Below are 25,540 nucleotides of genomic sequence, written 5' to 3' on the forward strand. Positions count from 1 at the left end.
CTTTCTGCCCTTAAACACTCTTTTCATTGTCAGTGAATTGTAGTAATATAGATATTAAAAGGGAGGTGGCATTGTGGCCCAGCAGGTTAAGCTGCCACTTGCCACCATGCTAGTTCAAGTCCTGGCTGCTAAGTTTCTGATCCAGATCCCTGCTAATAAGCCTAGGAATGTAACGAAAGATGGCCCAAGTATTTGGGTCCCTACCACACACATGTTGGAGACCCAGATGGAGTTCCAGACTTCTCACTTTGGCCTAGGGAGTGAACCAACTCGCTATCTCTTCCTCTCTCTATATTCATTCTGCCTGTCAAATCTTTTGAGTAAAGACATATTAAAGGAATCTGATAAATTTGAATAATTCATGCTTTTGAAGTTGAAAGACACTAAGGCTTTGCTTACTAATACATAATCTTTGGATTTTGAAAGCATTTCTAAAGCATTTTATATACCAAAAACTTTACTAAGAATTATTGTGATAGTGGAAAGTTCAAAACATCCTAAATGTTTCTAAACAGGAGATTGATTAAACTGTGGTAGGTATTAAAATGGAATATTATGAAGACTATTTGGGCACTGCATATGAAGAAAATGGAAAAATTGGGGATAAAAATTCAGGATAAAACATTTCATAAGCTAGCATTGTGTCGTGGCAGGTAAAGCTGCTGCCTGTAATGCCAGTATTCCAGCTGGTCACTGGTTCATGTCCCAGCTACTCTACTTTTGATCCAGCTTTCTTCTAATGGTCTGGGAAAAGCGGTGGAAGGTGGCCCAACTGCTTGGGCCCTTGTCACCCATGTTATAGACCTCAGTGAAGCTCCTGGCTTTGGCCTGGCTCAGCCCTGGTTGTTATAGCTGCTTGGTAAATAAACCAGTGGATCGTGGATCTTTCCCCACCGCCTCAAACTCTGACTTTCAAGTAAACAAGATTTTTGGGGGGGAGGAGGGAACAAGTACATACACTTGTAGGTCCTTAGTATGGTGTACCATGTCACTTAAAACATGCATAGGAAAAAAGTTTGGCAGAAAATACTGGTACACTCCAAAGTGCTGTGACATCTGAGTTTTGATTATTTTTCTTTTTTTTTTTTAAAGATTTATGTATTTACTTGAAAGGCAGAATTAGAGAGTAGAGAGGGGGAGAGAGAGAGAAAAAGAGATCTTCCATCTATTTGTTCACTCCCCATATGACTGCAACAGACAGGCTGAAGCCAGGAGTTAGGAGCTTCTTTCAGGTCTCCCACATGGGTGCAGGGGCCCAAATATTTGGTCCATCTTCCTCTGATTTCCCAGGTACATTAGCAGGAAGCTGGATCAGAAATAGAGCAGCAGAGACTCAAACCGGCACTCATATGGGATGCAGCATTCCAGGTGGTGGCTTAACCCACTGTGCCACGATACTGGCCCCTAGATTATTTTTATCTCTGCTCTTTTTTATCTTGTAATTAAGAGCTTTTTTAAGTTTTCATTTTTTAATACCAAGGAATTACCAAGATATCATAAGTATCTGCCATACTTCATTTACATTTGATTTGAAACTAGTTACTATGACATAGTCATTATTTTTTCATTCAGTCATTAATTAAACATAGTAAGCTCTTGGTGTCTGTAGTCCAAAAAACCAGTTAACCTGAGTATAGGAGTCTACCCTGTCACATTAAATCTACAGCCTTGCTGCCAGCTTCAAAGGACTTTGCTGGGTTAGTAATTTTAAGGATTTAAAAACTCACAAATATATCCTGTAGTCATTTAGCTCTTCATTATTTGTACATTAGTTGAAATAATTCCATGGAAATTTCTAGCAGTTCTTTTAGCATTTGTATATTTAATGGTAGAGGTCCAAACAGTGCATTTCACTTGTCTGTTATTTTAACTCAGTTATTTCTTATTTTTGCCTCATACAGTCTTAACTTTCCCTAGTGTTTATTTTGCTAACTTTGACTTATATGTGACTTTTCTAAGAGGCTTCATTTGTTCTACACACTTTCCTTTCTCTCTTCTCCTGCAGTCACAATGAACTCAGGAGTCAGTTCAGTGTGTAGACACCAAGTACATGTTTCTCTTTTGTCCCTTTGTGTTCCTGCTGTGCTATACTCCCCCCAAGATTTATTTATTTGAAAGATAGAATGAGAGAGAGAGAGAGAGCGAGCACGCGCTCCTATCTGCTGGTTCACTCCTCAAACGGCCACACAGCCTGGTCTGGATCAGGTTGAAGCCAGGGTCCCCTACATGGGTAGCAGATCAGAAGTGGAGCAGCTAGGACTTGAACTGGTACTCTGATATGGGATTCCGGCGTTGCAAGTGGCAGCTTAACCTGCTGTGCTATCCCAGCTCCTATACTGTACTTTTTGACCAAGCCAACACCTGTGTGTTCTACAGTGTTAAAGGAGAATGATAACTTAGGTGTCACTTCTTCAAGAAACCTTTCCCAATCTTCCCTAGGAGGCGAAGTATTTTTTCTGTCTGCTTCCACCTAATGTCCTATTTGCTTCTCCCATCAGTGGCGCTTAACATGATAATCATGCTTGCCTGGTGCCATTAGAACCTAAGATGCATAAAAGCAGAGGCATTTCTACCCTGACCACCATTTACTCTTCAGTGCCCAGCCTGGAGCCCGTAGTGCCCAGGAAATAACTAACTGATGGATGAATGAATGAGTGACTTCCTTTGATAACACAAAAAGAGCTGCATGGGAATGTAGGCAGTTAGTTTCTTGGGAGAATGATTAACTATAAAAATACACCAGGTGAACTTGGAAACAAAGTTTGTTAATGTTTTTCTTGCCCTGTTGTCTTATATTTCACTCTCCTTTCTTTTCTCTGTGTATTAGGTGTCATCAATCTTACAGAAGAAGTGCAGTGGGTCAAAGTCAATGCGAACATGACTGGCTATTACATTGTACACTACGCGGATGATGACTGGGAAGCACTCATCAAACAGCTGAAAGCAGATCCTTACGTTCTGAGTGACAAAGACCGAGCCAACCTCATCAACAACATTTTTGAACTTGCAGGGTACAGTATGCTTAGTTTGGGGTTGTTTGGTTTTTAAACAAGCATTACTGAGGTAAAGGACATTTAAGAAAAACAGTTGGAAAGAACTAGCATGCATTGACGGGTGGGTACAAGTCATCCCAGAGGATTGGGAAAAGAGAAGATATGTTGTTTGCCCTCAGGGATTTCATAATCTGCCTATAGAAACATAGCTGCAAATATTCAGCAGTTAACGACCATAAAGTAAGACTCAATGAGGTGCCAGCAGCAGGATGCATGTTTTGCTGAACAGAGTGATGTCGGGACTCAGGCTTTGTTTCATTTCGTGAAAGAATTCTTTGCAGTCAGGTTTAAGCATGAGGCTTAGTGCTTACCCTTTGTTTGATGGACACCTCTGGTTTCTAGAGCCTCAGTTCCTGTATGCTGCTTGCATCCCCAGCCACTTCATGCTCCGTGGATCCCAAAGCCAAGCATGGCAATGCCTGCTGTGAAGATTCTCTCTGGGTAGATGATTACCAGTTTAGATCAGTAATAGTCCTGGAAATGCAAGGAACACTCAAGTAGTCTTTCTGATCTCTCTTGAACCGTCCATTCAGGTTCATTTTTATGAAATTGCTTTTTTTTTTTAATTTAAAAAATTATTTGGGGGCCAGCATTGTGACATGGTGGGCAAAGCCACTGCCTGCGACACCGGCATCCAATGTGGGCACCGGTTCCTGTCCCAGCTGCTCCATTTCTTTTTTTTTTTTTTTTTTTTTTTTTGACAGGCAGAGTGGACAGTGAGAGAGAGAGACAGAGAGAAAGGTCTTCCTTTGCCGTTGGTTCACCCTCCAATGGCCGGCGCGCTGCGGCCGGCGCACCGCGCTGATCCGATGGCAGGAGCCAGGAGCCAGGTGCTTTTTCTGGTCTCCCATGGGGTGCAGGGCCCAAGCACCTGGGCCATCCTCCACTGCACTCCCTGGCCACAGCAGAGAGCTGGCCTGGAAGAGGGGCAACCGGGACAGAATCCGGCCCCCAGACCGGGACTAGAACCCGATGTGCCGGCGCCGCTAGGCGGAGGATTAGCCTAGTGAGCCGCGGCGCCGGCTCCAGCTGCTCCATTTCTGATCCAGCTCCCTGTTAACAGCCTGGGAAAAAGCAACAGAAGGTGGCCTACGTCCTTGGGCCTCTGCCACCCACATGAGAGACCTGAACGAAGCTCCGGGCTTCCAGCTTCTGGCTGGCTCAGCCCTGGCTGTTGCAGCCACTTGGCAAGTCACACAGCAGATGGAAGACCTGTCTCTGTCTCTCCCTCTCTTGCTGTATTTCTGACTTTTGAGTAAATAAATCTTTAAAAAAATTATTTGAAAGATAGAGTGATGGGGTTGGGGAGCTGACAGAGAAAGAGGAAATAGATTGAGATCTTCCATCTCTGGTTCAGTTCCCAAATGGCCTCAGTGACTAGGCTGGTCCAGGCCATATCCAGGAGCCCAAAATTCCATCCTGGCCTCCACATGGGTGTCAGGGGCCAAAGTACCTGGGCTGTCCCCCACAGCTTTTCCAGGTACATTCACAGGGAGCTGGATCAGAAGCAGAGCAGCTGAGACTGAGACCTATGCTCTGGTAGGGGATGCCAGTGTCACAGGTGGCCGCTTAGCTCATTGCACCACAGCACCAGCCGCTGAAGTGACCTTTTTGTATCATCTCAGCCATCACCTTTATAATTTCTATAAAATTGTTAATTTTTAAAATAGACTCACTATTAATTCGCAGTTTACCTTGCCCTGAAAGATGTGACAAATTCCTCTACGACCAAAATATAAAAGCTTTTTCTGTGTTCTGATTCCTTCTCCTCTGGTAAATAAAAGTAATTAATAAGGTGAGAACTATTCATCTTTTCTCACCTAAGACATTATAATCCTTTTATATAATATAATAATCCTGAATACATAATCCTGATTCATATATAATCCTAAATCAGTAGCAGTTTACAGATGACTTATGGAATAAAAACTGATCTATATTTATCTTTCTCTTGAAATATATCTTTAACCTTCAGCCATGTGGACTTAATCACAGACAGTAACTTTGTGTCTGATTTTACTCTGTATTGAAACCTTCAGTTTTCTAGGCTCACCATCCATCCAGCCATAGTTTCTCTCTCAGCATGGTGCATAGAGGTCTTGTGTGTGTCTCTGCATATTTACTTTTCCTGTTCTTTAATCCTTTAGCCTGGGCAAGGTGCCTCTTAGGAGGGCATTCGATTTGATTGATTATCTTGGAAATGAGACCCATACTGCACCTATCACGGAAGCTCTGTTCCAGACAGGCCTCATCTATAACCTCCTTGAAAAACTGGGGCACATGGATCTGGCCTCAAGACTGGTGGTAAGTTCGCCTTTCTGCCAGCTGCTTTTGTTGCTTGCCTTTGATAACTATTCAACCAGGAACAGGCTGAGAAAGCAGCCAGTTAAAATTCCACTTTTCTTCAGTTTCCTGTTTGTAGAATCTGTAACTTCAAATCCAAATGGAATGGTTTGTCATGAAGAATTAATAAAGGTTTAGTGTGATGTGGTCTTGTTTGAATATCAAAATACAGACTTTTGGCACTGCTGTCAAAGTGAGGTCACATGAAAACAATTTTCTGAAAGTCTTGTTTTACTTGTATACAAAGAATGCTTGAAACAGGCCCTTTTGCAAAGTAAGTTCCTAGTGGCAGTTGTAGAATGATTGAGAATATTCTCTTTAGAAGTCCTTGCCAACCCCTAGCTCATGGTCATGGCGCTGCTGGGTAGAGGTTTCTTGGCAGACACTGAAGGAGTCTTGACATTGCAGACTCATTTACCTTCCCTAAAAGCCAAGGCCTGATCTTAATAGCTGTCATTTTAGTCACATTAAACTGTTGACTGAATCTTTAAAAACTTGGGGGAAGGAGTGATAAATTCTTTGTATCCAGTTCTCTATCAGCACATTCTGACAACAGGGTTTGCTGTATAGATCGGGGTTTCTGGAACCCAGGCAGAAGGCAGCTTTCAGATAAAGGAAGTAAGTTCTGGACCAGCAATTAGGAAAAGTACTTCAGGGGTTTAGTGTCCTCACTGGAAAGGGGAAGGGATTGGATCAAATCATTTTTTTAGAGCAGGCTGTTTTCTGCCTTTGTTGTCCTCACATGTGCAGTCTTCCATGCTGAGCTCTCTCTTCACATGTATGGTTCTCAGTGCGGGGGCGGGAGGGGGTAAAGAGTGCAGGGCAGATGGGCCATATGGAGCTTGAAATGCACCCCTCCCCCCAAGGTTCTGATCTGACCCCACAAGGAGGCACCCATCCCTACCAATGAATGAGATTCTTAAGTTGGATGATTTCTGAAATCTCCTCTAATGGTTAAGATTTTTATCACTTTCTATTTTATAAGGCTTTCAACTAGCAGCCTTAATAAAAACCAGTGCCTGGAATATGACCTGGCCCATGGTAACACTCAGTAAATGTTGAACAAATAAATGAGTGAAACATACCAGAAACAAATGCATTTTGGTGGTTATTACATTCTGCACACCATGCGTAGTGCTTAATGTGGATCACCCCATTCACTCTCCACACAATGCAAAGGTAGGTATTTGTGCCCCCAGTAGGTGATTTCTGCAAAGTCGTTACCCTAGTAAACCATAAAGCTGTGAGTTTCATTCCAAAGCCTACCCTTTGTGTTAGGTTAAATGTCTATATTGCAGCAGTGTCATCTTTCCAGGATACCTTTGGTTAGAAAAATTAAAGCTTTATTTCTTGATGTCACATTTTTAAGAGCAGCTGCTTTTAAAGAAAAGAAATCTTCCTTTTTATTTTTATTCATTAATTTTTCATTCGATTTGAAAGGTAAAGACAGATAACTTCCATTCACAGGTTCACTCCCCAGATGCTTGCAACAGCCCAAGACTGGGCCAGGTTGAAGCCAAGAAGTGAGGAGCTCAGTCTGTGTTCCACATGGGTTGCAGGGGTCCAAGGACTAGAGCTAGCACTTCATGCCTCACAGGGTGCGCATTAACAGGAAGCAGGAATCAAAAGCAGAGCCAGGACTTGAACCAGGCACTCTGATATGAAATGTGGGCATCCCAAATGGTATCTTTTTTTTTTTTTTTTTTTTTTTTGGACAGGCAGAGTGGACAGTGAGAGAGAGACAGAGAGAAAGGTCTTCCTTTGCCGTTGGTTCACCCTCCAATGGCCACCGCGGCCGGTGCATCGCGCTGATCCGATGGCAGGAGCCAGGAGCCAGGTGCTTTTCCTGGTCTCCCATGGGGTGCAGGGCCCAAGCACCTGGGCCATCCTCCACTGCACTCCCTGGCCACAGCAGAGAGCTGGCCTGGAAGAGGGGCAAACGGGACAGAATCCGGCGCCCCGACCGGGACTAGAACCCGGTGTGCCGGCGCCGCAAGGCGGAGGATTAGCCTAGTGAGCCGCGGCGCTGGCCGCCAAATGGTATCTTAACCACTGTGCTAAATGCCTGCCCTAATATTTGCTTTTTAAAACTGAGATTCTTTACATTAAAACCAATAGAAAAACATGCCTTTAATGTTTAAATTACAGACTCACATCTGGGTTTTTTTGAAAATTATGAAATTTCTATCTAACATTAATAACAGTATTTTAAAAATAGTATTTATGTACATTTCCAAGAAGTATAACAGATAATTTACTAATCTCTTTATGGCTTAGAAACCAGCTAGGCTTTTTACTGTTGATATGATTAAGAGAGTGGCTTATTTGTTAGCCAGTTTGACTACCATTGGTGGACTTTTAGGTTATTTGCAATTTGAAGCTATTAAGGGTAGCATTGCATAAATATTCTTATGTGTTTAAATTCTGTATGCACTTCAGTGGGGTACATGTCTGAAAGTGAAATTACTAAGTCATAATATATGCATAGTGAATACTGTAAAATAGTTTTTCTGAGTGGTACCTGTTTAGACTCATATCAGCAGTGTATAAGAATTCTAGATGCTCTGTTTCATTGCTGACACTTACTATTCATAGTAAATCTGGTTTCTTTTTGCCATTCCAAGAATGTGTACTAGTATTACAGTTTTGGCTTTAGTTTGCATTTTCTTACTGACTAGTGAAGATGAATACCTTTTGATAGGCTTGTTGATTAGTCAGTGTTCTTGTTTGTGAAATACCCAACTCCTTCCCTTATTTTTCCATTAAATTGTGTTTTTTATTTTTTGTTTTGGTTTGTTTTTGACAGGCAGAGTGAACAGTGAGAGAGAGAGACAGAGACAAAGGTCTTCCTTTGCCGTTGGTTCACACTCCAATGGCCGCCGCGGCTGGCATGCTGCGGCCAGTGCACCACGCTGATCCAAAGGCAGGAGCCAGGTGCTTCTCCTGATCTCCCATGGGGTGCAGGGCCCAAGCACTTGGGCCATCCTCCACTGCACTCCCAGGGCATAGCAGAGAGCTGGCCTGTAAATTGTGGGTTTTTTTTGTTTTTTTTTGTTTGTTTTTTAAGATTTATTTATTTTACTTGAAAGAGTTACACAGAGAGAGAAGGAGAGGCAGAGAGAGAGGGAGAGAGGTCTTCCATCCATTGGTTTACTTCCCAATTAGCCACAACGGCCAGAGCTATGCCGATCCAAAGCTAGGAGCTTCTTCCAGATCTCCCATGCAAGTGCAGGGGCCCAAGGATGTGGGCCATCTTCTGCTGCTTTCCCAGGCCATGGCAGAGAGCTGGATTGGAAGTGGAGCAGCCAGGTCTCGAACCAGCAGCCATATGGGATGCTGGCATTGCAGGCAGCAGCTTTACCCACTACACCACAGCGCCGGCCCCAAAATTGTGTTTTTTCTTACTGATTTGTAAGCATTCTTTATATATTCTTGGTATGCATCCTTTGTCAGTCGCATATATTTGTACTATCTCCTTCCACTCTAACTTGCCTTCACTATCTTAGTGATGCTTTTGAGTGTATACATTCTCAATTTAAATGTAGTGTAGTTTATGAAATCTTTGCCTACTCTAAAATATTCTATATTCTTTATGAAAACTTTAGTATTTTACCTCTACATTTAGGTCTGTGATCAGTCTGGGATTGATTTTTGTGTATGATGTAAGGTAGATACCATTTCATTGTTTTTTTTTGTTTTGTTTTGTTTTGTTTTGAAATGGGTGTCCAGGGTATTTCATGGAATGTGTATATCTTGAACTCTAGAACTATTGTTGAAGGGATTGTTATCAAATCAAAACCATTTTGTATAGTATATTCATTTCCTAGGACTGCTGAGGCAAATTATTACTAACTTGGTGTCTTAAAATATCAGAAATGTATTCTCTCAAAGTTCTGGAAATGAGAAAGGCAGAATCAAGATTTTGGTTGATCGGGGTTGTTCCTTCTAAGGGAGAATCTGTGCTTGTTTCCGACTTCAGCAGTACTAGGATTCCTTGGCTTGTACGAATCTCTCTCTAATCTGTACCTCTGCCCACATGCTGGTTTCCCAGGAGTTTGTGTCCACGTTTCCCTGTTGTTATGAGGACCTGAATCTTTGGATTAGAGCCCACCACCAAGGCCCAGTATGGCCCCATCTTAACTTGATTTCATCTGCAAATACCTTATTCCCAAAAAGGCAATATTCTCAGGGTCTAAGATGATACGAATTTTGAGAGACACTATTCAACCCAGTATAAGCAGCAATAACAACAGACTAGTACAGGAGCAAGTATTTGGCCTAGTGGTTAGGACACTGCTTGGAACACTCTCATCCTATTTTGGAGTGCCTGAATTCAAGACTTGGCTCTACTTCCGATTCTGGGTTTCTGCTGGTGTGTACCCTGAGCAGGTGATGGCTCAAGTATTGGATCTCTGTTACCCGCATGGGAAACTTGGAGTGAGTTCATGATCCTGGCTTTGGCATGGCCCAGCCGTAGCTGTTGTCAACATTTGGGGAATGAACCAGATGGGAGCTCTTTCTTTTACTCCATCTCTTTTGCTATCCCTGTTTCCCTGCCTTTCAAAAAACAAAAGATTCGAATGTAGCACTCATTTTTTTCCCATTATTAAGGACAGTGTTGCTTCCAGATATACCCTAAGTCGAGTGGAATGTCTGCCTACTCTGAAGCTGCCCCACTGGGTTTCACGATAGAAGTGAGTCTGACCCCTATCTCCATTATCTCTGTTTAGGATTTAGTTCTCAGGAAGCACTTGGCACCTACCTCAGCATGCTGAGATATGAATGCTAAAGTCAATTCCAGGAGTTGAGCCTTTGGAACACTTTCCTGTTGATACTCAAGTAGCTGTCCATCCCCTATGTCTTCATCCTGGCTGAGTTCTGCTTTTCTGGGAGGGAGTATGTTTGTTAGTCCCATACTTCATGCTGGGGTCCAGGGCACTGATGGCATTGATGGATAGAGGGCAAGGACAGAAAGCTTAGTGTGTGTATCTAAGACAGAGGCCCTTTCACTGGTACAGATCATATTGTTACTTAGAAGTCAAGTTAGCTTTAGTTCATCACCGGGGAGAACCTGTCTCCTTAGTTCTGATTCTAGTCTTGGGCATTCAGCTCTCAAACAATGCGGTCTGACCCTCTGTACTTAGAATGACAGATATTTCTGAGTCCTTGGATTTAATGTTCAAATGTTTAAGAATGTCACCTAATTCACTTTATTGTCATTATAGCCAGAGCCCTGTGTCTGCTGACCATTCTGTGATGAGTGCTGCATTCTGTGATGTATGCTGTGGTACTGTGGTGGGTAGGGTCAGGAGGCACATTTGAATTGTGTTAACTTGTTCACATATGATCCTAACCATATTCCTGTTTTATCACTTACAAATCTGTCATTGTCTTACACGATGCATTGGTGGGATAAGCCTTTGCAATAAAAGCTGACATTTTGCTTTTAACAAACTCAGTTGACCCAGGAGAGAACTCCCTCGGTGTATCCATGGAAAATTAAAGCAGTAAATCAAAATGTAATACACAAAAGTGCCAACATCTTTTATTTTTAAAATTATTTGATGGTGGTGTTGTATTTTGCTGCATAGCCAGTGTTCATGCCTTATAGATCCCGTCAGTTTATCCTGTATTCCTTTGTGACACCCTCGCTTTATGAAATCATGGGATTGGACTCTAATGAACTTAATTTTCAAAAGAGTTACATGTAACTGTGGAAAAGCAAGTTTCATTTTGTTCCTAAAACAGAGAAATAATTTCAAGCATATGCTGTGCTTTGTTAATTAATATTAAAAAATACAACCTGAGGGTGGGTGCTGTGGCATAGTGGGTAAAAACCATCGCCTTTGATGCTGGCATCCCATATGTCCCAGTTGCTCCACTTCTGATCCTGCTCCCTGTTAATGGCCTGGGAAAAGCAGTGGAGGATAGGCCAAGTGTTTGGGCCCCTCCCACCCATGTAGGAGACCCAGAAGAAGCTCCTGGCTCCTGGCTTTGGCCTGGCCCAGCCCTGGCCATTGCAGCCATTTGAGGAGTGAACCAGCAAATGGAAGATCCTTCTCCATCTATCTGTCCCTCCCTCTTTGTAACTCTGACTTTCAAAACCAATAAATATTTTAATATATATATTTATATAACCTGGATTACTTTAAAATGATCATATGTTGTAATAGTTTTTTCTAAAGATAGAATTGTTTTGAAGTCCAATATTTTTCTATTATGTAGTAATTTGATATATATTTAAAATCAACTGTTTTGAGACTTCCTGTTAATACTTTGGCACAGGTAGTAGCCAAATTATACCCTGTATGTCATGTCTGTAGTGTAACTGCCTTAGCTTCTTCAAGTGTCAATAGTTTAAAGGGACATTTTCCCACAGATTCTTTGGTAAAGTATCCGTAAGTACTGTCATTTTTCTTTCTTTTTTTATTTTATTTTTTATTTGTTTATTTTTTTGACAGGCAGAGTTAGACAGTGAGAGAGAGAGACAGAGAGAAAGGTCTTCCTTCCGTTGGTTTAGCCCCTAAATGGCCACTACGGCCGGCGCGCTGTACCGATCCGAAGCCAGGAGCCAGGTACATCCTCCTGGTCTCCCATGCGGGTGCAGGGCCCAAGCACTTGGGCCATCCTCCACCGCCTTCCCGGGCCACAGCAGAGAGCTGGACTGGAAGAGGAGCAACCAGGACAGAATCCAGCGCCCTGACTGGGACTAGAACCCGGGGTGCTGGCGCCACAGGCGGAGGATTAGCCTAGTAAGCCACGGCGCCAGCCCTTTCTTTCTTTGTTTTTTTTTTTTGTTTGTTTGTTTGTTTTTGTTTTTTTCTTTTTTTTTAAGATTATTTACTTGAAATGTGGAGATACAGAGGGAGAGAGAGAGAGAGAGAAATCTTCCATCCACCAGTTCACCCCCCAAATGACTATCAGCCAGAGCTGGGCCAGGCCAAAGCCAGGAGCCGAGGAGCTTCTTCTGGGTCTCCCATGTGGGTGGCAGGCACCCATGTGGGTGGCAGGCGCCCAAGGATTTAGGCCATCTTCTGCTGCTTTCCCAGGCACATTTTCAGGGAGCTGGATCAGAAGCGGAGCAGCCCAGGCCTCAAACCAACCCCTATATGGAATGCCAGCAGTACAGGCAGCGGCTTACCCTTCTACGCCATGGTGCACTAGCGTCATCTGCTGAGTTTTTTTTTTTTTTTTAATAGGGTTTTAAGCATGTAGCTTTTTTTCTCACATTCTTCCTTTGCTCTGCTTGACAGTTAGGAGTAGCTTTTAAATTTATTGCTCAGTTAGTTGGGATAGTTAGCTATCATTGCACTGCTGAAAAGGTAAGGCCCCTGGAAGGTAGCACGTACCTGTGCAGTCCGCTGTGCACCGTGGCGCCCTGCGTCGCTCCTGCACTCTTCCCGTGTCAGTCTGATGGCAGAGTTTCTCCACCCCAGCTGCATCACAGCTTCCCGTCCTTCACCTTGCGTGGGTTCTTCTGGCCATGTTCCCATTCAGCTCCAAAAGAAGCTTTAATGCCCTCAACAGTTAGAAAATCTCCAAACAGAATTTGTGCTAGGTATTGGCAGTGGTGTTCTGGAGGAAAATAATGTTGAGGGCTCAGCAGAGAGCAGGTATCTGCATCGTTTCCATTTTGGTCCTCCTTATATATAAGGATACTTCAGAAAGTTCACAAAAAATGGAATGAAAAAAGTTTATTTTGCTGCAAAATATTTGAAATCCGGGCATAGTTTTTTTTCACAGTAAGTATTTTCCATGAACTTTTTGAAGACCCTTTGTGTAGCCATGACGCTTTCCTTAAAAAAATGCCTGAAAACATGTTTTATATTGGAATTTTTGTTTCTTCTAAGTGTGTTCATATGCATGTTTCCTAAGGCGACTGTTTAAATCCCACATGTCGTCACCCCTCCCCATGCGTAACAATTTGCAGTATGGCAATACTGGGCAGCTTTCATTGTGGAGGAGAGGAAAGTCTTGTTCACGGATTCCTTATGCCACAAGTATACATTTAACAACAACATCCCATTTAGAAGTGGCTGTAGCATTGGACTGGAAAGTAGATAATATTACTGAGTAATTGTTAATCTTCTTAAGGGTGAGAAGATGTTACAGTTATGTAGGAGAGTCTCCAAATTTCTGGGAATGGCATATTAAAATATTTATAAATGAGATATCTTGATGTCTGTAACTTATATGGTTCATTTAAAATCAAAATAGGCCAGTATTGTGGCATAGTGAGTAAAGTTACCACCTGGTTCGTGTCCTGGCTGGTCCGCTTCCAATCCAACTCCTTGTTAATGGCCTGGGAAAGTGGCAGAAGATGACTCAAGTGCTTGGGCCCCTGCCACCAATGTGGGAAACCTGTATGAAGCTCCTGGGTTTGGCCTGGCCCAGCTTTGGCCACTGTGGCCATTTGGGGAGTGAACCATCAGATGGAAGACCTCTCTGCCTCTCCCTCTGTCTCTGCAACTCTGACTTTCAAATAAATAAATAAATATTTTTTTTAAAAAGGGACACACACACACAAACAAGTGTGTATGTATGTGTGTTATATACACACAAAAGCAAAGCAATGTCAGAGTATTAAAAATCAGTTAAGTCTAGATGAATAATATATGGATGGATGTTCACTGTGTTGTTCTTGCATCTGTTTCATTGGTTTGAAGACTTTTAAATAAAAAATTAGAATAAAAACATAAACTATAAACAACTATTCTTTCCTGAACTCCTCATTTTCTTGTTATTTCAGTTAGACTAATTTGTTACAGTATTATACTAGTTAATGTGTTAAAAATATTTTTGATATTGGATGCAGAAACATTTAAACATTAGCCATCAGTAAAGAAGCATAGTTTTCTCTCATTGTTTTTTGTGGGTTTGTGGATTCTAAAGTCGCAGTGTCAGAGAGTTCTAGTTCCATCCAACACTAGTTATACATTTCCTTCTTGTTAGGAAAGTAACTTCTAGGTATGTAAACAAAGAATAAAGGTTGCTACTGCACAGAAGTCATTAGTTCTTTCTAGTTACATCATTAACTGTGTTGCTAGCTTTGTTATTGAATGGCCTTATTCTAGCTGTATGTTAGCTTCATATGGTTGATATTTAATAAGTATTGTTTATGCCCATTTTTTCTTCCTTGGGTAAATGTTGTGGAAAAGAGAATGTAGTTGTCCTGGTTTTTCTGATTGTCCATTATAATCCATTTTGTTTCTCTAGAGCAGAGTATTTAAATTGCTTCAAAACCAAATCCAACAGCAAACTTGGACAGACGAGGGCACCCCATCCATGCGGGAACTTCGGTCAGTCTTGCTAGAATTTGCTTGTGCCCACAACCTGGAGAACTGCAGCGCCACAGCCATGAAGCTGTTTGACAGTTGGGTGGCATCAAATGGAACTGAGAGGTAAAGTGTCCTGCTGTCGATCCTTTCCTCTACTTTACCCTACATGTTAGAAAGCTGCGTGTTAATATAGGTGGAATCTACACATCCGTGTTCTCAAGCAAGACTTCAATAAAAAGAATATGGTCAAACACACAGACACATAACATGAAATTTATAACCTTAACCTTTCATTATTTTAGTGTACAGCTCAGCAGTATAAAGTATATTCACATTGTAGTGCACCAATGTCCAGGACTTTTTGTCTTGCAAAACTGAAACTCTTCCCATGTCCTCCTCACCTAGTCTGGTGACCACTATCCTACTTCCTGTTTCTATTAGTTTCACTACTCTAGGTACTTCAAGAAGGCATCTTCATAAAGCTGATAGAAAATGACTATTATGAAATAAACTACATTTCAAAGTTTTTTGCATCAAAATAAGCACCTTTTAATTTATCTATGAATTTTTTAAAGAAGATTTATTTATTTGAAAGGCAGAGTTTCAGAGAGGGAGAGACAGAAAGAAAGAGATCTATTCTCTGGTTCATTCCCCAAATGGCCTCAGTGGCCAGGGCTGGTCCAGGCCAACGTCAAGAGCCTGGAACTCTGTCCTTGTTTCCTACATAAATAGCAGGGGCCCAAGCACTCACACCATCCATGTTGGCAGGTAGCTGGATCAGAAGTGGAGCAGCCAAGACTCAAACCAGTGCCCAGATGGGATGCCAGCATTGTAGGCAGCAGCTTAGCTTGTTGAACCACAACACTGGCCCCTTTCTCTGAACTTTCTGAAGTATCCTCATGTACATGAAATCATACAGAATTTTTTTTTAATGACTTAGCTTACTAGCCCAAGTTTCACCCACGTTGTACCATGTATCAGAGTTGTCTTTTTAAAGTGGAACATTTCTGGGCCGGCACTGTGGCACAGTAGGTTAATCCTCTGCCTGCAGTGCCAGCATCCCATATGGGCGCAAGTTCTAGTCCCAGCTGCTCCTCTTCCAATCCAGCTCTCTGCTATGGCCTGGGAAAGCAGTGGAAGATGGGCCAAGTGCTTGGGCCCCTGCACCCGTGTGGGAGACCAGGAAGAAGCTCCTGGCTCCTGGCTTCGGATAGGCGCAGCTCCGGCCGTTGTGGTCATTTGGGGAGTGAACCAACGGAAGGAAGACCTTTCTCTCTGTCTCTTCCTCTCACTGTCTGTAACTCTACCTCTCAAATAAATAAATAAAATCTTTAAAAAAATAAGTAAAAAAAAAAAGTGGAATATGCCACATTGTGTTTAGCCATTCATTCCTGCGCAGACCATTGGGTTGCTTCTACTTTGTGGTGGTTGCGAGTAATACTGGGTGTACAAAGAGATGCCTCTTTGAAATTCTGCTTTCAGTTCTTTGGAATATATACCCAGAAGTGTTCATTTTTGAGGAACTGCTATATTGTTTTCCATAGCAGCTATGCCATTTTATGTTCCCACCAGCAGTGCGGTGTTCCTCTCCAACACTTGTCGTTTTCTAATTTTTTTTGATGGTAGTCGTTCTCATGGGTGTGAGGGGACAAACCATCTTTCAGTGTGGGAATAAGACATCATAGCTAGAGGTGACAGCAAATGCTTTGGCTGCTGATGGGCTCTCTGCAGGTCCCTTACTGGAGTTACAACGAAAGGGTTCAGGCTTCAGATGGGGAGTTGGGGTGGCGAAAGGGGATGGACTTCTCGGCTCTGAGATGTTGGGAAAGACAGTAGGGTGGGTTCATCCCCTCTTCCCACACCCTGTATCCTCCTCATGGACTACTGTGTGGTGTCCAGCACACTATGGTATAACCAAGTCACTAACTGTTCCTGGCTTTGAGTTCCTGAGAGCAGGGGTCTCCTCTTCCCCTTGCCCTCTCCTTCCTCCTCCCCGACCCTTCTGCTTCCCAGCATCCAGCCAGATACCTTGCTACTCCTTTGTGAGCGCTCTTTGTCTTCAGGTGGACTGATATTCTTTCTGTAAGTCATACCTCTAGGAAATTAACCTGTCTCTACTGTAAATCATGCCATGAAGACTTGTAGTCATTACCGCCCTGACGCCAACCCACCACCACTACTGCCTTTGTGCTCATTGTGTTTTCTTGTTCTCCCATTGGACCACCTCTCCCACAGCCTGCCTGCTGATGTCATGACCACTGTGTTCAAAGTGGGAGCGAAGACAGACAAAGGCTGGACGTTCCTGTTGAACAAGTACGTCTCCATGGGCTCTGAAGCAGAGAAGAACAAAATCCTGGAAGCTCTTGCCAGCTCAGAGGATGTACGGAGACTTTACTGGTAGGAAAGCACCTGAGGAGTCTGACCCGCACGGTGGGGTGAGGAGCCTCTCGGGCGGGTCTGTCCTGGGGACTGAGCCTTTCCACATGGGTCGCACACGCACTGCCCAGAGGCGCTGGCAGCTGTCGGGAAGCACAGCCCCGGCCAACTCCCTGCTCCCCCTCCCCTTGCCATGTGCTCTTAAACCCCATAGTCAGTGGTTTATTTTGGGGGGCCAAGGCTTTGTTCTTTTCACACTGTCATCTTGGAAATGTAGACACTTCAGGAAAAAAATAACATGTCAAAGCGCGTGGCTCTGCTTTCACGTGAATTTATGTGCCAGACTTTTCCTTGTCAGTATCTTGCCAGTAAAGGCCCATGTGAGAGAAGGAAGGGCAGCAAGGTGGGCTCAACAGGACCCCCCCAACAGTGCGGGTGGCAGAGAGGAGAATATGGAGGTGTCTGGTGTAAAGGACACAGAAGGTCCCAGGTCTCTGCTTCTCTCACGTAGTTTTGTTCAGTAGAATCCTGATGGTGTCTCAGAGATGTTCTCAGCACCTGCTAGTCCCACATTCTTCAGTGCACTGTCAGCGAACACTTTTTACAGTGGCCACCAGCCTCTGACCTCTGCAAATAGAGAAGAGTTTTTGTTTTTAAATTGCATCGGCAGGGGGCCGGCGCCACGGCTCACTAGGCTAATCCTCCGCCTAGAGGCGCCAGCACACCGGGTTCTAGTCCCGGTTGGGGCGCCAGATTCTGTCCCAGTTGCCCTTCTTCCAGGCCAGCTCTCTGCTATGGCCAGGGAGTGCAGTGGAGGATGGCCCAGGTGCTTGGGCCCTGCACCCCATGGGAGACCAGGAAAAGCACCTGGCTCCTGGTTCCTGCCATCGGATCAGCGCGGTGCGCCGGCCGCAGCGCGCCAACTGCGGCAGCCATTGGAGGGTGAACCAACAGCAAAGGAAGACCTTTCTCTCTGTCTCTCTCTCTCACTGTCCACTCTGCCTGTCAAAAAAATTAAAAAAAAAAAAAAATTGCATCGGCAGGGACGGGCATTGTGGCACAGCAGGTTAAGTCTCTTCTTGGGATGCCCGCATCTCATATTGGAGTGCTGGCTGAAGTCCTGGCTGCTCAGCTGCCAGTCCAGCTCCCTGCTAACATGCCTGGTGAGGCACCTGCCACCCATATGGGAGACCTGGATGGAGTTTGACCTGGCCGGGACCCAATTGTTGTAGCCATTCGAGGAGTGAACTGGTGGATGTGGATGAGAGATAAGAGACACTGCTCTCACCTCCTCCTCCCGCCCCCATGTCTCTCGCTTTTCAAACAAATATATTTTAAAACACACATATACACTAGTAACACACTAATAAATTCCCACTGTAAAGTGTTCAAATGGTGTCTAAGGATGTGAGAACAACGTGGAAGACCCCTCCTGATCCTTCCCTCCCGTTCTCATTTTCTTCTCTCTGTTAGCAGTGTCTGACCTGGTCTGTGCTGAGCACCCCTAATGCAAAGAATTGGAAATCTGACGCATTTCTGTCCCTAAGCATTTCAGATAAGGGATGCTGAACCTGTTCAACCACATAGCTTTCTACCGTACCCAGTGTTTTGTGGCATTCTTTTAGTGAAGTGTCTGTGAGATGTACCATGTTTCTTCATGTAGCCTACCTCATGTTTTTGTGGTTCGTAGTACTCCATAGCGTGGAGCTGTCGTGATTTATTTACCCATCACAATTTGTTGGGCATTTGAGTCTCTTTGTCAGATGTGTGTTTTCTTGCTACGTGGATAGGATGGTATAGCATAGTAGGTGAGAACAGTTAACAATCAGATGCCAACCTTTAGTACTTGTTAGCTGCCTAACTGGAGGACAGTTACATAACTTCAGTTTCTTTGTCTGTAAAAAGGAAATGGGTCATAAACGCCTAGTCCATAGTATTGTCAGGGATTTAGAACAATATCTAGTACATAGTATCAATATAATACCAACTGGTTATATTAATTACCAGTTACTAATATTAATTAATAAGAGTGTGTTCTTTTTAAAAAATTATTTGAGAGACAGAAAGCTCCCCTCTGCCAGTTTGCTCCCCAAATGGAGCACACAAATGGAGCCCATCAGGCTGGGCCAGCACTGAAGCCAGAAGCCAGAACACAATCCAGGTCTCCCTCATAGGTGTCAAGGACCCAATCACTTGAGCCATCACTGCCGCCTGCCAGCATCTGTGTTGTCAGGAAACGCAGGTTAAGAGCGACACATAAAATCCAGGTGCTGCTGTGGGTCACAATGTCTTCACTGCTAGAGTCAGCGACTGCCCCAGGAAGAGCACCTTCTGAAGTGTATCTTCATTGTCAGATCATTCAAACAGCTCAGCTTTTTAGGAGTATTAACGTAATACACCTGCCTGCTCAAATCAAATAAGGTGTTTACAAAAAAAAAAAAAAGTCTCAGAATGGTAATAAATTCCATCAACATTTTTTAAAAAGATTTATTTATTTATTTGAGAGGCAGAGGCAGAGAGAGAGAGAAGTCTTCCACCTACTGGTTCACTCCCCAAATGGCTGCAATGGCTAGAACTGTGCTGATTCGAAGCCAGGAGTCAGGAGCTTCTTCTGGGTCACCCACATGGGTGCAGGGGCCCAAGGACTTGAGCCATCTTCTACTGCTTTTCCAGACCCTAGCAATGAGCTGGATTGGAATTGGAGCAGCTGGGACTCAAATCGGCACCCATATGGGATGCCAGCACTGCAGGCGGCAGCTTTACCTGTTACACTACAGCGCCGGCCCTTCTGTCTATTTTTTCCCCAAATATCCTTGGATCAAAAGCTGTTATTGTTTGTCAGCATTTGTAAACACCTTTCATTAAAATAAAAAATCACGAGTGAAGAGTCTTAGACTACTCAACATTTACTTTCCTTTAATTACTCTAGAACTTTAATCGGGAAACCAATCCTAACTTAGGTTCAGGTGTTGCTCTTTGTGAATAATTGTTTTGGAGGCTGGATCTGTTTTGCTCTTCAGGTTGATGAAGACTAGCCTTGATGGAGATATCATCCGAACACAAAAGCTGTCGTTTATCATCCGAACAGTGGGCCGGCATTTTCCTGGACACTTGTTGGCGTGGGATTTTGTCAAAGAGAACTGGAATGAGCTTGTACAGAAGTAAGTTTGTCAGCGAATTACTGACGTTCAGCGTTCTCCAGTGGTGTTCCTAGAAATAGTTCCCAGTGTTGGTTCGTGGGAGTTAGGACTTGCTGTGACAGACAGATGCTTCTGTGACTGTTTAACTGAAACATCCAGAAGTGTTCACGTTTGTCAACACAGTCCCATTGCGTGAATCATGTGACCCTAGTGTTGTGCGAAAGTCCTGGTCCTGCCCAGCCACGGCTGTTGCCGGGTCCGCTCAGCTCAGTGTGGCTGCAGGCCCTTGTGGGTTGAAAATACCTCATTTCCTAGGCGTCAGTTAAGAGCTCACACCCAGCTAGACAGCACATGTCAGTTTCTTCCTTTGTGTCTTTTAAAGCGACAGTAGGCCAGCGCCGCGGCTCACTAGGCTAATCCTCCACCTAACGGTGCCGGCACACTGGGTTCTAGTCCCGGTCGGGGCGCCAGATTCTTTCCCGGTTGCCCCTCTTCCAGGCCAGCTCTCTGCTGTGGCCCGGGAGTGCAGTGGAGGATGGTCCAAGTCCTTGGGCCCTGCACCCCATGGGAGACCAGGATAAGCACCTGGCTCCTGCCTTCAGATCAGCGCGGTGCGCCGGCTGCAGCGCACCAGCTGAGGCGGCCATTGGAGGGTGAACCAACGGCAAAAAAGGAAGACCTTTCTCTCTGTCTCTCTCTCTCACTATCCACTCTGCCTGTCAATAAATAAATAAATAAATAAAGCCACAGTGACATTTCTGGGAGTGTGATCTGATCTGTCAGGAGATGAAATGGATTAGTGACTTCTCTGGATATCCTGAGCTCCTCCCTTTTTCTGCCCACCACTGACTCCCTGGACTGCAGTCCCAGGATAGGCTCCACTCTCTGGCAGGAAGGCATCTCCTTTGTGCTCTGCTTGCCCAGCAACTGTCTCAATTTTTTAACTCTTGTCTTTGTGTTTCTTCAGGTTCCACCTGGGCTCCTATACCATACAAAGTATTGTTGCAGGATCAACTCACCTGTTTTCAACAAAGGCCCATTTGTCTGAGGTGGGTTCTATAAAATGTGTGGAGGGGGCTGGGTAGCCATGTCCCCCAGGCTGCGCAGTTTGTTTGAGAGGGTGACCTTTAGTGGGAATTCCTGCCTTCTCTGCTGGCCTCATCAGGGTTAATGATTCTGCACCGAGATTACTTCTACATGGTAAGGAGGAAAACTTGGATGCTGCTCTCAGCAATATAAATAATTTAAGTGGTCATAAAACTGTTTTTGGAGAATCCAATTGAAAGGTGAATTTATAGAGCCAAGCCTAACTTCAGACTCTATTTATTGTTACTAGATAGGTTTTTCTTATTATTTATTTGAAAGAGAGAGAGAGAGAAGCTTTCATTTGGTGATTCACTCTCTAAACAGCTTGAACGGCCAGAGCTGGGCCAGGCCAAAGCCAGGAGCCGAGAACTCATTCCCACGTGAGTGACAGGGACCCAGGTGCTTGATCTCGCCCCTGCCGCCTCTCAGGTTCCTCATAAGCAGGAAGCTGGAATCAGAAGTGGAACCACAGCTCAGACCCAGGCACTCCAGTATAGGATGCAGGCATCCCGAGTAGCGTCTTAACTGCTGCACCAAATGCCTGCCCCTCCCCCTTTTTCTATTTTAAGTTAGAAAAATTCATTCTTGTGCAGATAAGGAGAATTCAGAATTCCGTGTGGGTCCTTGAGGTAACAAGTTTCTTTCTGCTGTTTTCAAGATACCAGCATAGCCATCACCAACTTGACGCTTGCTTGAAAAGGACAATAAACCTCTTAAATTCTCTTCCACGTCTCTGTGGAACTTACAGGTGCAGGCATTCTTTGAGAATCAGTCGGAGGCAACCTTCCAGCTCCGTTGTGTCCGGGAGGCTTTGGAGATCATCCAGTTGAACATCCAGTGGGTGAAGAAGAACCTCCAGACTCTGCGGTGGTGGCTGTAGCATGCGCAGCCCCTCGTTTTGTCACCCGTTTGGAGAGCTTGTGAACTTGGGCTCTGCTGCTTTTGCAAAAGCCACGGTGAAGCCAGGCCCGCTGCCAAGTTGTTTGCACTGTTAGGAGTTGTAGTTAGCTCAGGGCCCGACTGTGTTTCTCATCTGTCTTTTCTAAAGTGTCTTTGGGCAGTGTGTAGTTATTTATTACAAATGTACGTTCACCTATATGCCAACTGTCTACAAAAATGATGAGTAATTTTTCTACTTTGAAGATACACAAATGAGAGGGGAAACATCAGTTTGGAAATTCTGTTCTGTGTCTCAGTATCCAGAAAGGTTCTGACGCAGTGAAACAAGATCAAGTCTACCGTTAAGAGCCACCATCTTTGCGGGCCACTGGCGCCTCAGCCATCTGCCGCTTCTTGTTGGTAGATGTTACTGGGCTGTGGCACCAAGTTAGCCTCCGAGAGTGGTAACCAAGACAAGGAAGCCTGCAGCTGTCCAGAACCCATCTCAGGTGTGCAGATCTACTTTGATTTGGAGTTCTGATTAACCTTTTGTTTTCTGAAGAAGTTTAATATCTATAACTATTGCTTTTTTTCTGCACAATAGCCAGGTGCTACAGAATTTTTAAACTTTTGTTGTACTGAAAAGCTAAATAACAAGGCCAAAAGGTTAAATTTTCCAAATAGTGAACACTGTTTTTTCCATCTTTTGTAGCATTACATAGGGAATTGTTCCAAAACGAGTTGGCTTTCATTGTTAATTATTTTATTCATGAATGCCAATATTTCCCAAGTCCATACCTCTGTCTCACTCCCTGCCATAGACATGCCTTATGTTATAGGTGAGTCTTTCTACATTTGTGGCAAGCATTTTGTCTACACTGGTCTTGTTCATCATAACTTTGATCACGGTCACCAAGAATGCAGTTTGTTGAAGTTGCCTTTTGTCATCCCTGATCATTGAATCGTGTGCATGTGTGCACTTTTATGTTTTGTGATAAAGTAGCATATTGGAAGCATATTTTTAAACAGGGCCTTTGAGAAATTGAAAATTTTTATTTGATGTTCACCATAGTACCTTAAAGGAACAAAGAGAAGATGGGATAGGAGTACCTTGAATTCATATTTCTCGTGTGGTGGGCTTTGAATTTTTTCCACTCTCAAAAATAGTACTTTGCTTTAGTTAGAAAAAAATCAGCTTTTCTTTTATTGTGGCCAACTAACATTAAAAGGAGTGGCCAAAGAAAGAAAGAAAAAAAATGAGGGAAAATATCCAAAACTCTGGCATTTTTACTCCTTCTGAAGGAGAAATACTGTACTTGAATTTTTGAGCTATGCAGACTTATACCTAGATTGTTGTGTTTCTTTGATTCTTAGGAGAAAAGCTTTCTTCCTAATAATTCTTGAGAAGTTTGTATTTTGTTTGAAAACGGCTTCTATGTACATAGGAAGGATAGTTGCCCGTTTGTGAGCACTTCAGCACTCCACAGAGTCAGACGTTGGGGGAGAGGTCACCTTTTTTTATTCAGCAGGTATAAAGTTAGAACTTGTGGGATTATGTATAAAATTATATTTTATTTTATTAAGATATTTTTATATAACAGAATTTAAAAGGCTGGCAAGCTCTAAAAGATAGCCTTCTTGTAACCCTGGTGTGTTTTCCCCTGAGTTGGTCTTTTCCAAGCACCCATCTCTATGTTGCACAGCAGAAACCGCATCCTGGCCATCACAGCTGTCTAAGGTGTCTTACTGAAACTGAGGTGTTTGTAGGGCTTTATTCCTCTTGTGCTTGGGAAAACGAATGATAACTTTAGTCGATATTGAAAATTAGTTTTTATATTTTCAAAATGAGGGGAAAAAATCTACTTTTGAAGGTTTTTTTGGTTGCTGATTTTTTACCACATTATATTACTAAATTCCACTTTGATACAGAGTTTAAATTTTGCTACTTCTCAAAATCAGTTCTACCTGCCATTCTTGACATTGCTTCTGAAATGTATGTGAACTCTGCATATGGCAAATCTTGTCTTGGTCTTACATCATTTTTGTCCTGTGAATGTGTACGTGTGGCATGGGGTGGGGGCATTGCTCTAAGATCAAATCGTAGGTTCAAGAGAGGTAGCTCGTGACCCATCGCCGTCTCCATACTCACAGGCTGTTCATTCCCATGATACCAGTTCCATAACGTGTGTGGTTTTATTTGTAGCCTTCTCCTCAGTTATTTGTAATTTGAACAGGCTTCATATCAGTTTTTCCCACAGAATTCCATCATTTTTTAATGTTAAGCTAACATCATTTTTAATGTTATGCTAACCCATCGGCATGGAATGTCTTAGAACTAACCCTGAGTCAGGAGTTCAAGGTTGAATAAGAGGCAGCACTTGCAGTGTAATGAATGTAATGGTGATTCTCCAAGTCCCTCCCCTGGCCAGCCCCACTGCCAGCCCCGCCCCAACGTTATATAGCCACCGAGTTTGGAGAACTCAGGCTGCAACACAAGAGTCCTGGTCTGCCATTTCAGGGGAGCACAGAGATTCATGACTCTGTTGACCACTTGCTGAAGAGGTGTTCTGCCCATTGCGCGGAGACATTCGGCACAGCTGTAATATAAAAGCACATCGTACTAGATTACTACTAGGAAAGATAGAATGGGAAACCTAGAGTTGTAGAAGAAAAATGATGGTTACGAAACTAGGAATTGGAGAAGTCCAGCTTGTTCTCCTAATGTGAAGTGATTAGATCTGTTCCTCTCCAAGGAGTGTGAGCTTCCACTATTTGCCTTCTTCCATCTTGTTCTATTTCAGTCTCAGTGAAATTGTGTTTCATTGTTTCCGTGTGCATACATTTTGTTAGTATGTCAGCCTCCACTTACCTGCAGTTTTCTTTGCCTACCCATTCTCACTGTGTGGGTCTGAAGGAACAGAGAACTGTCAGAAGAGTGGTGGGCACACTGCCGCTGGAGCTGTCAGTGTTACCGCGTGCCAGAGTCCTCTCTGAATATTGACAGCAAATGAAAGTTAAGAGCTGAGTGTTTTGGAGAGCCTGTTACTGGGTTGGGTTTTGAGAGTCCAACCTGAAGCATGAGATTGCTGGACACTCAGCTAAACCCTGTCTGTGCCGTGGGCTGCAGGGAAGGTCTGTGTGTCTCGGGTGTCACCACCATGGAGACAAAGGAGTTGCAAAACCAGATGTGGTCTGTCCAAGCTTTGAGGTCATCACGGCAATGTAGCTCTTCCCAACTTTGCCTCTGTGGCTTGTTTTTATTGGAATTAACTCTTTGTTAAAGAGTTTCCTCTCTAGCCCCAACCCCACCCCCAACTGCATCCCCTCCCCCAGTTTCTATTTTATAAAACAAAGGCATGTATTTCTGCTAGACTTTGCATTCATT

At 43.7% G+C, this 25,540-nt stretch overlaps 1 protein-coding gene across 1 annotated transcript in view; it reads left to right on the forward strand.

The window, feature by feature from the left end:
• Nucleotides 1-24,173, forward strand: part of LNPEP (leucyl and cystinyl aminopeptidase) — a 103,244-nt gene extending 79,071 nt beyond the window's left edge. The window contains exons 12-18 of the mRNA XM_008261965.5: nucleotides 2,828-3,011; nucleotides 5,201-5,357; nucleotides 14,613-14,797; nucleotides 16,910-17,071; nucleotides 20,071-20,211; nucleotides 21,158-21,239; nucleotides 22,025-24,173. Coding sequence (XP_008260187.3) covers nucleotides 2,828-3,011; nucleotides 5,201-5,357; nucleotides 14,613-14,797; nucleotides 16,910-17,071; nucleotides 20,071-20,211; nucleotides 21,158-21,239; nucleotides 22,025-22,156 — 1,043 coding nt within the window. The 3' untranslated portion in view covers nucleotides 22,157-24,173. The remainder of the gene's footprint in view (nucleotides 1-2,827; nucleotides 3,012-5,200; nucleotides 5,358-14,612; nucleotides 14,798-16,909; nucleotides 17,072-20,070; nucleotides 20,212-21,157; nucleotides 21,240-22,024) is intronic.
• The last annotated feature ends 1,367 nt before the right edge of the window (nucleotides 24,174-25,540 follow it).

Source organism: Oryctolagus cuniculus, chromosome 14 (assembly GCF_051225735.1).
Source record: "Oryctolagus cuniculus isolate XC-2025 breed Fujian yellow rabbit chromosome 14, ASM5122573v1, whole genome shotgun sequence".
Taxonomy (NCBI): Eukaryota; Metazoa; Chordata; class Mammalia; order Lagomorpha; family Leporidae; genus Oryctolagus; species Oryctolagus cuniculus.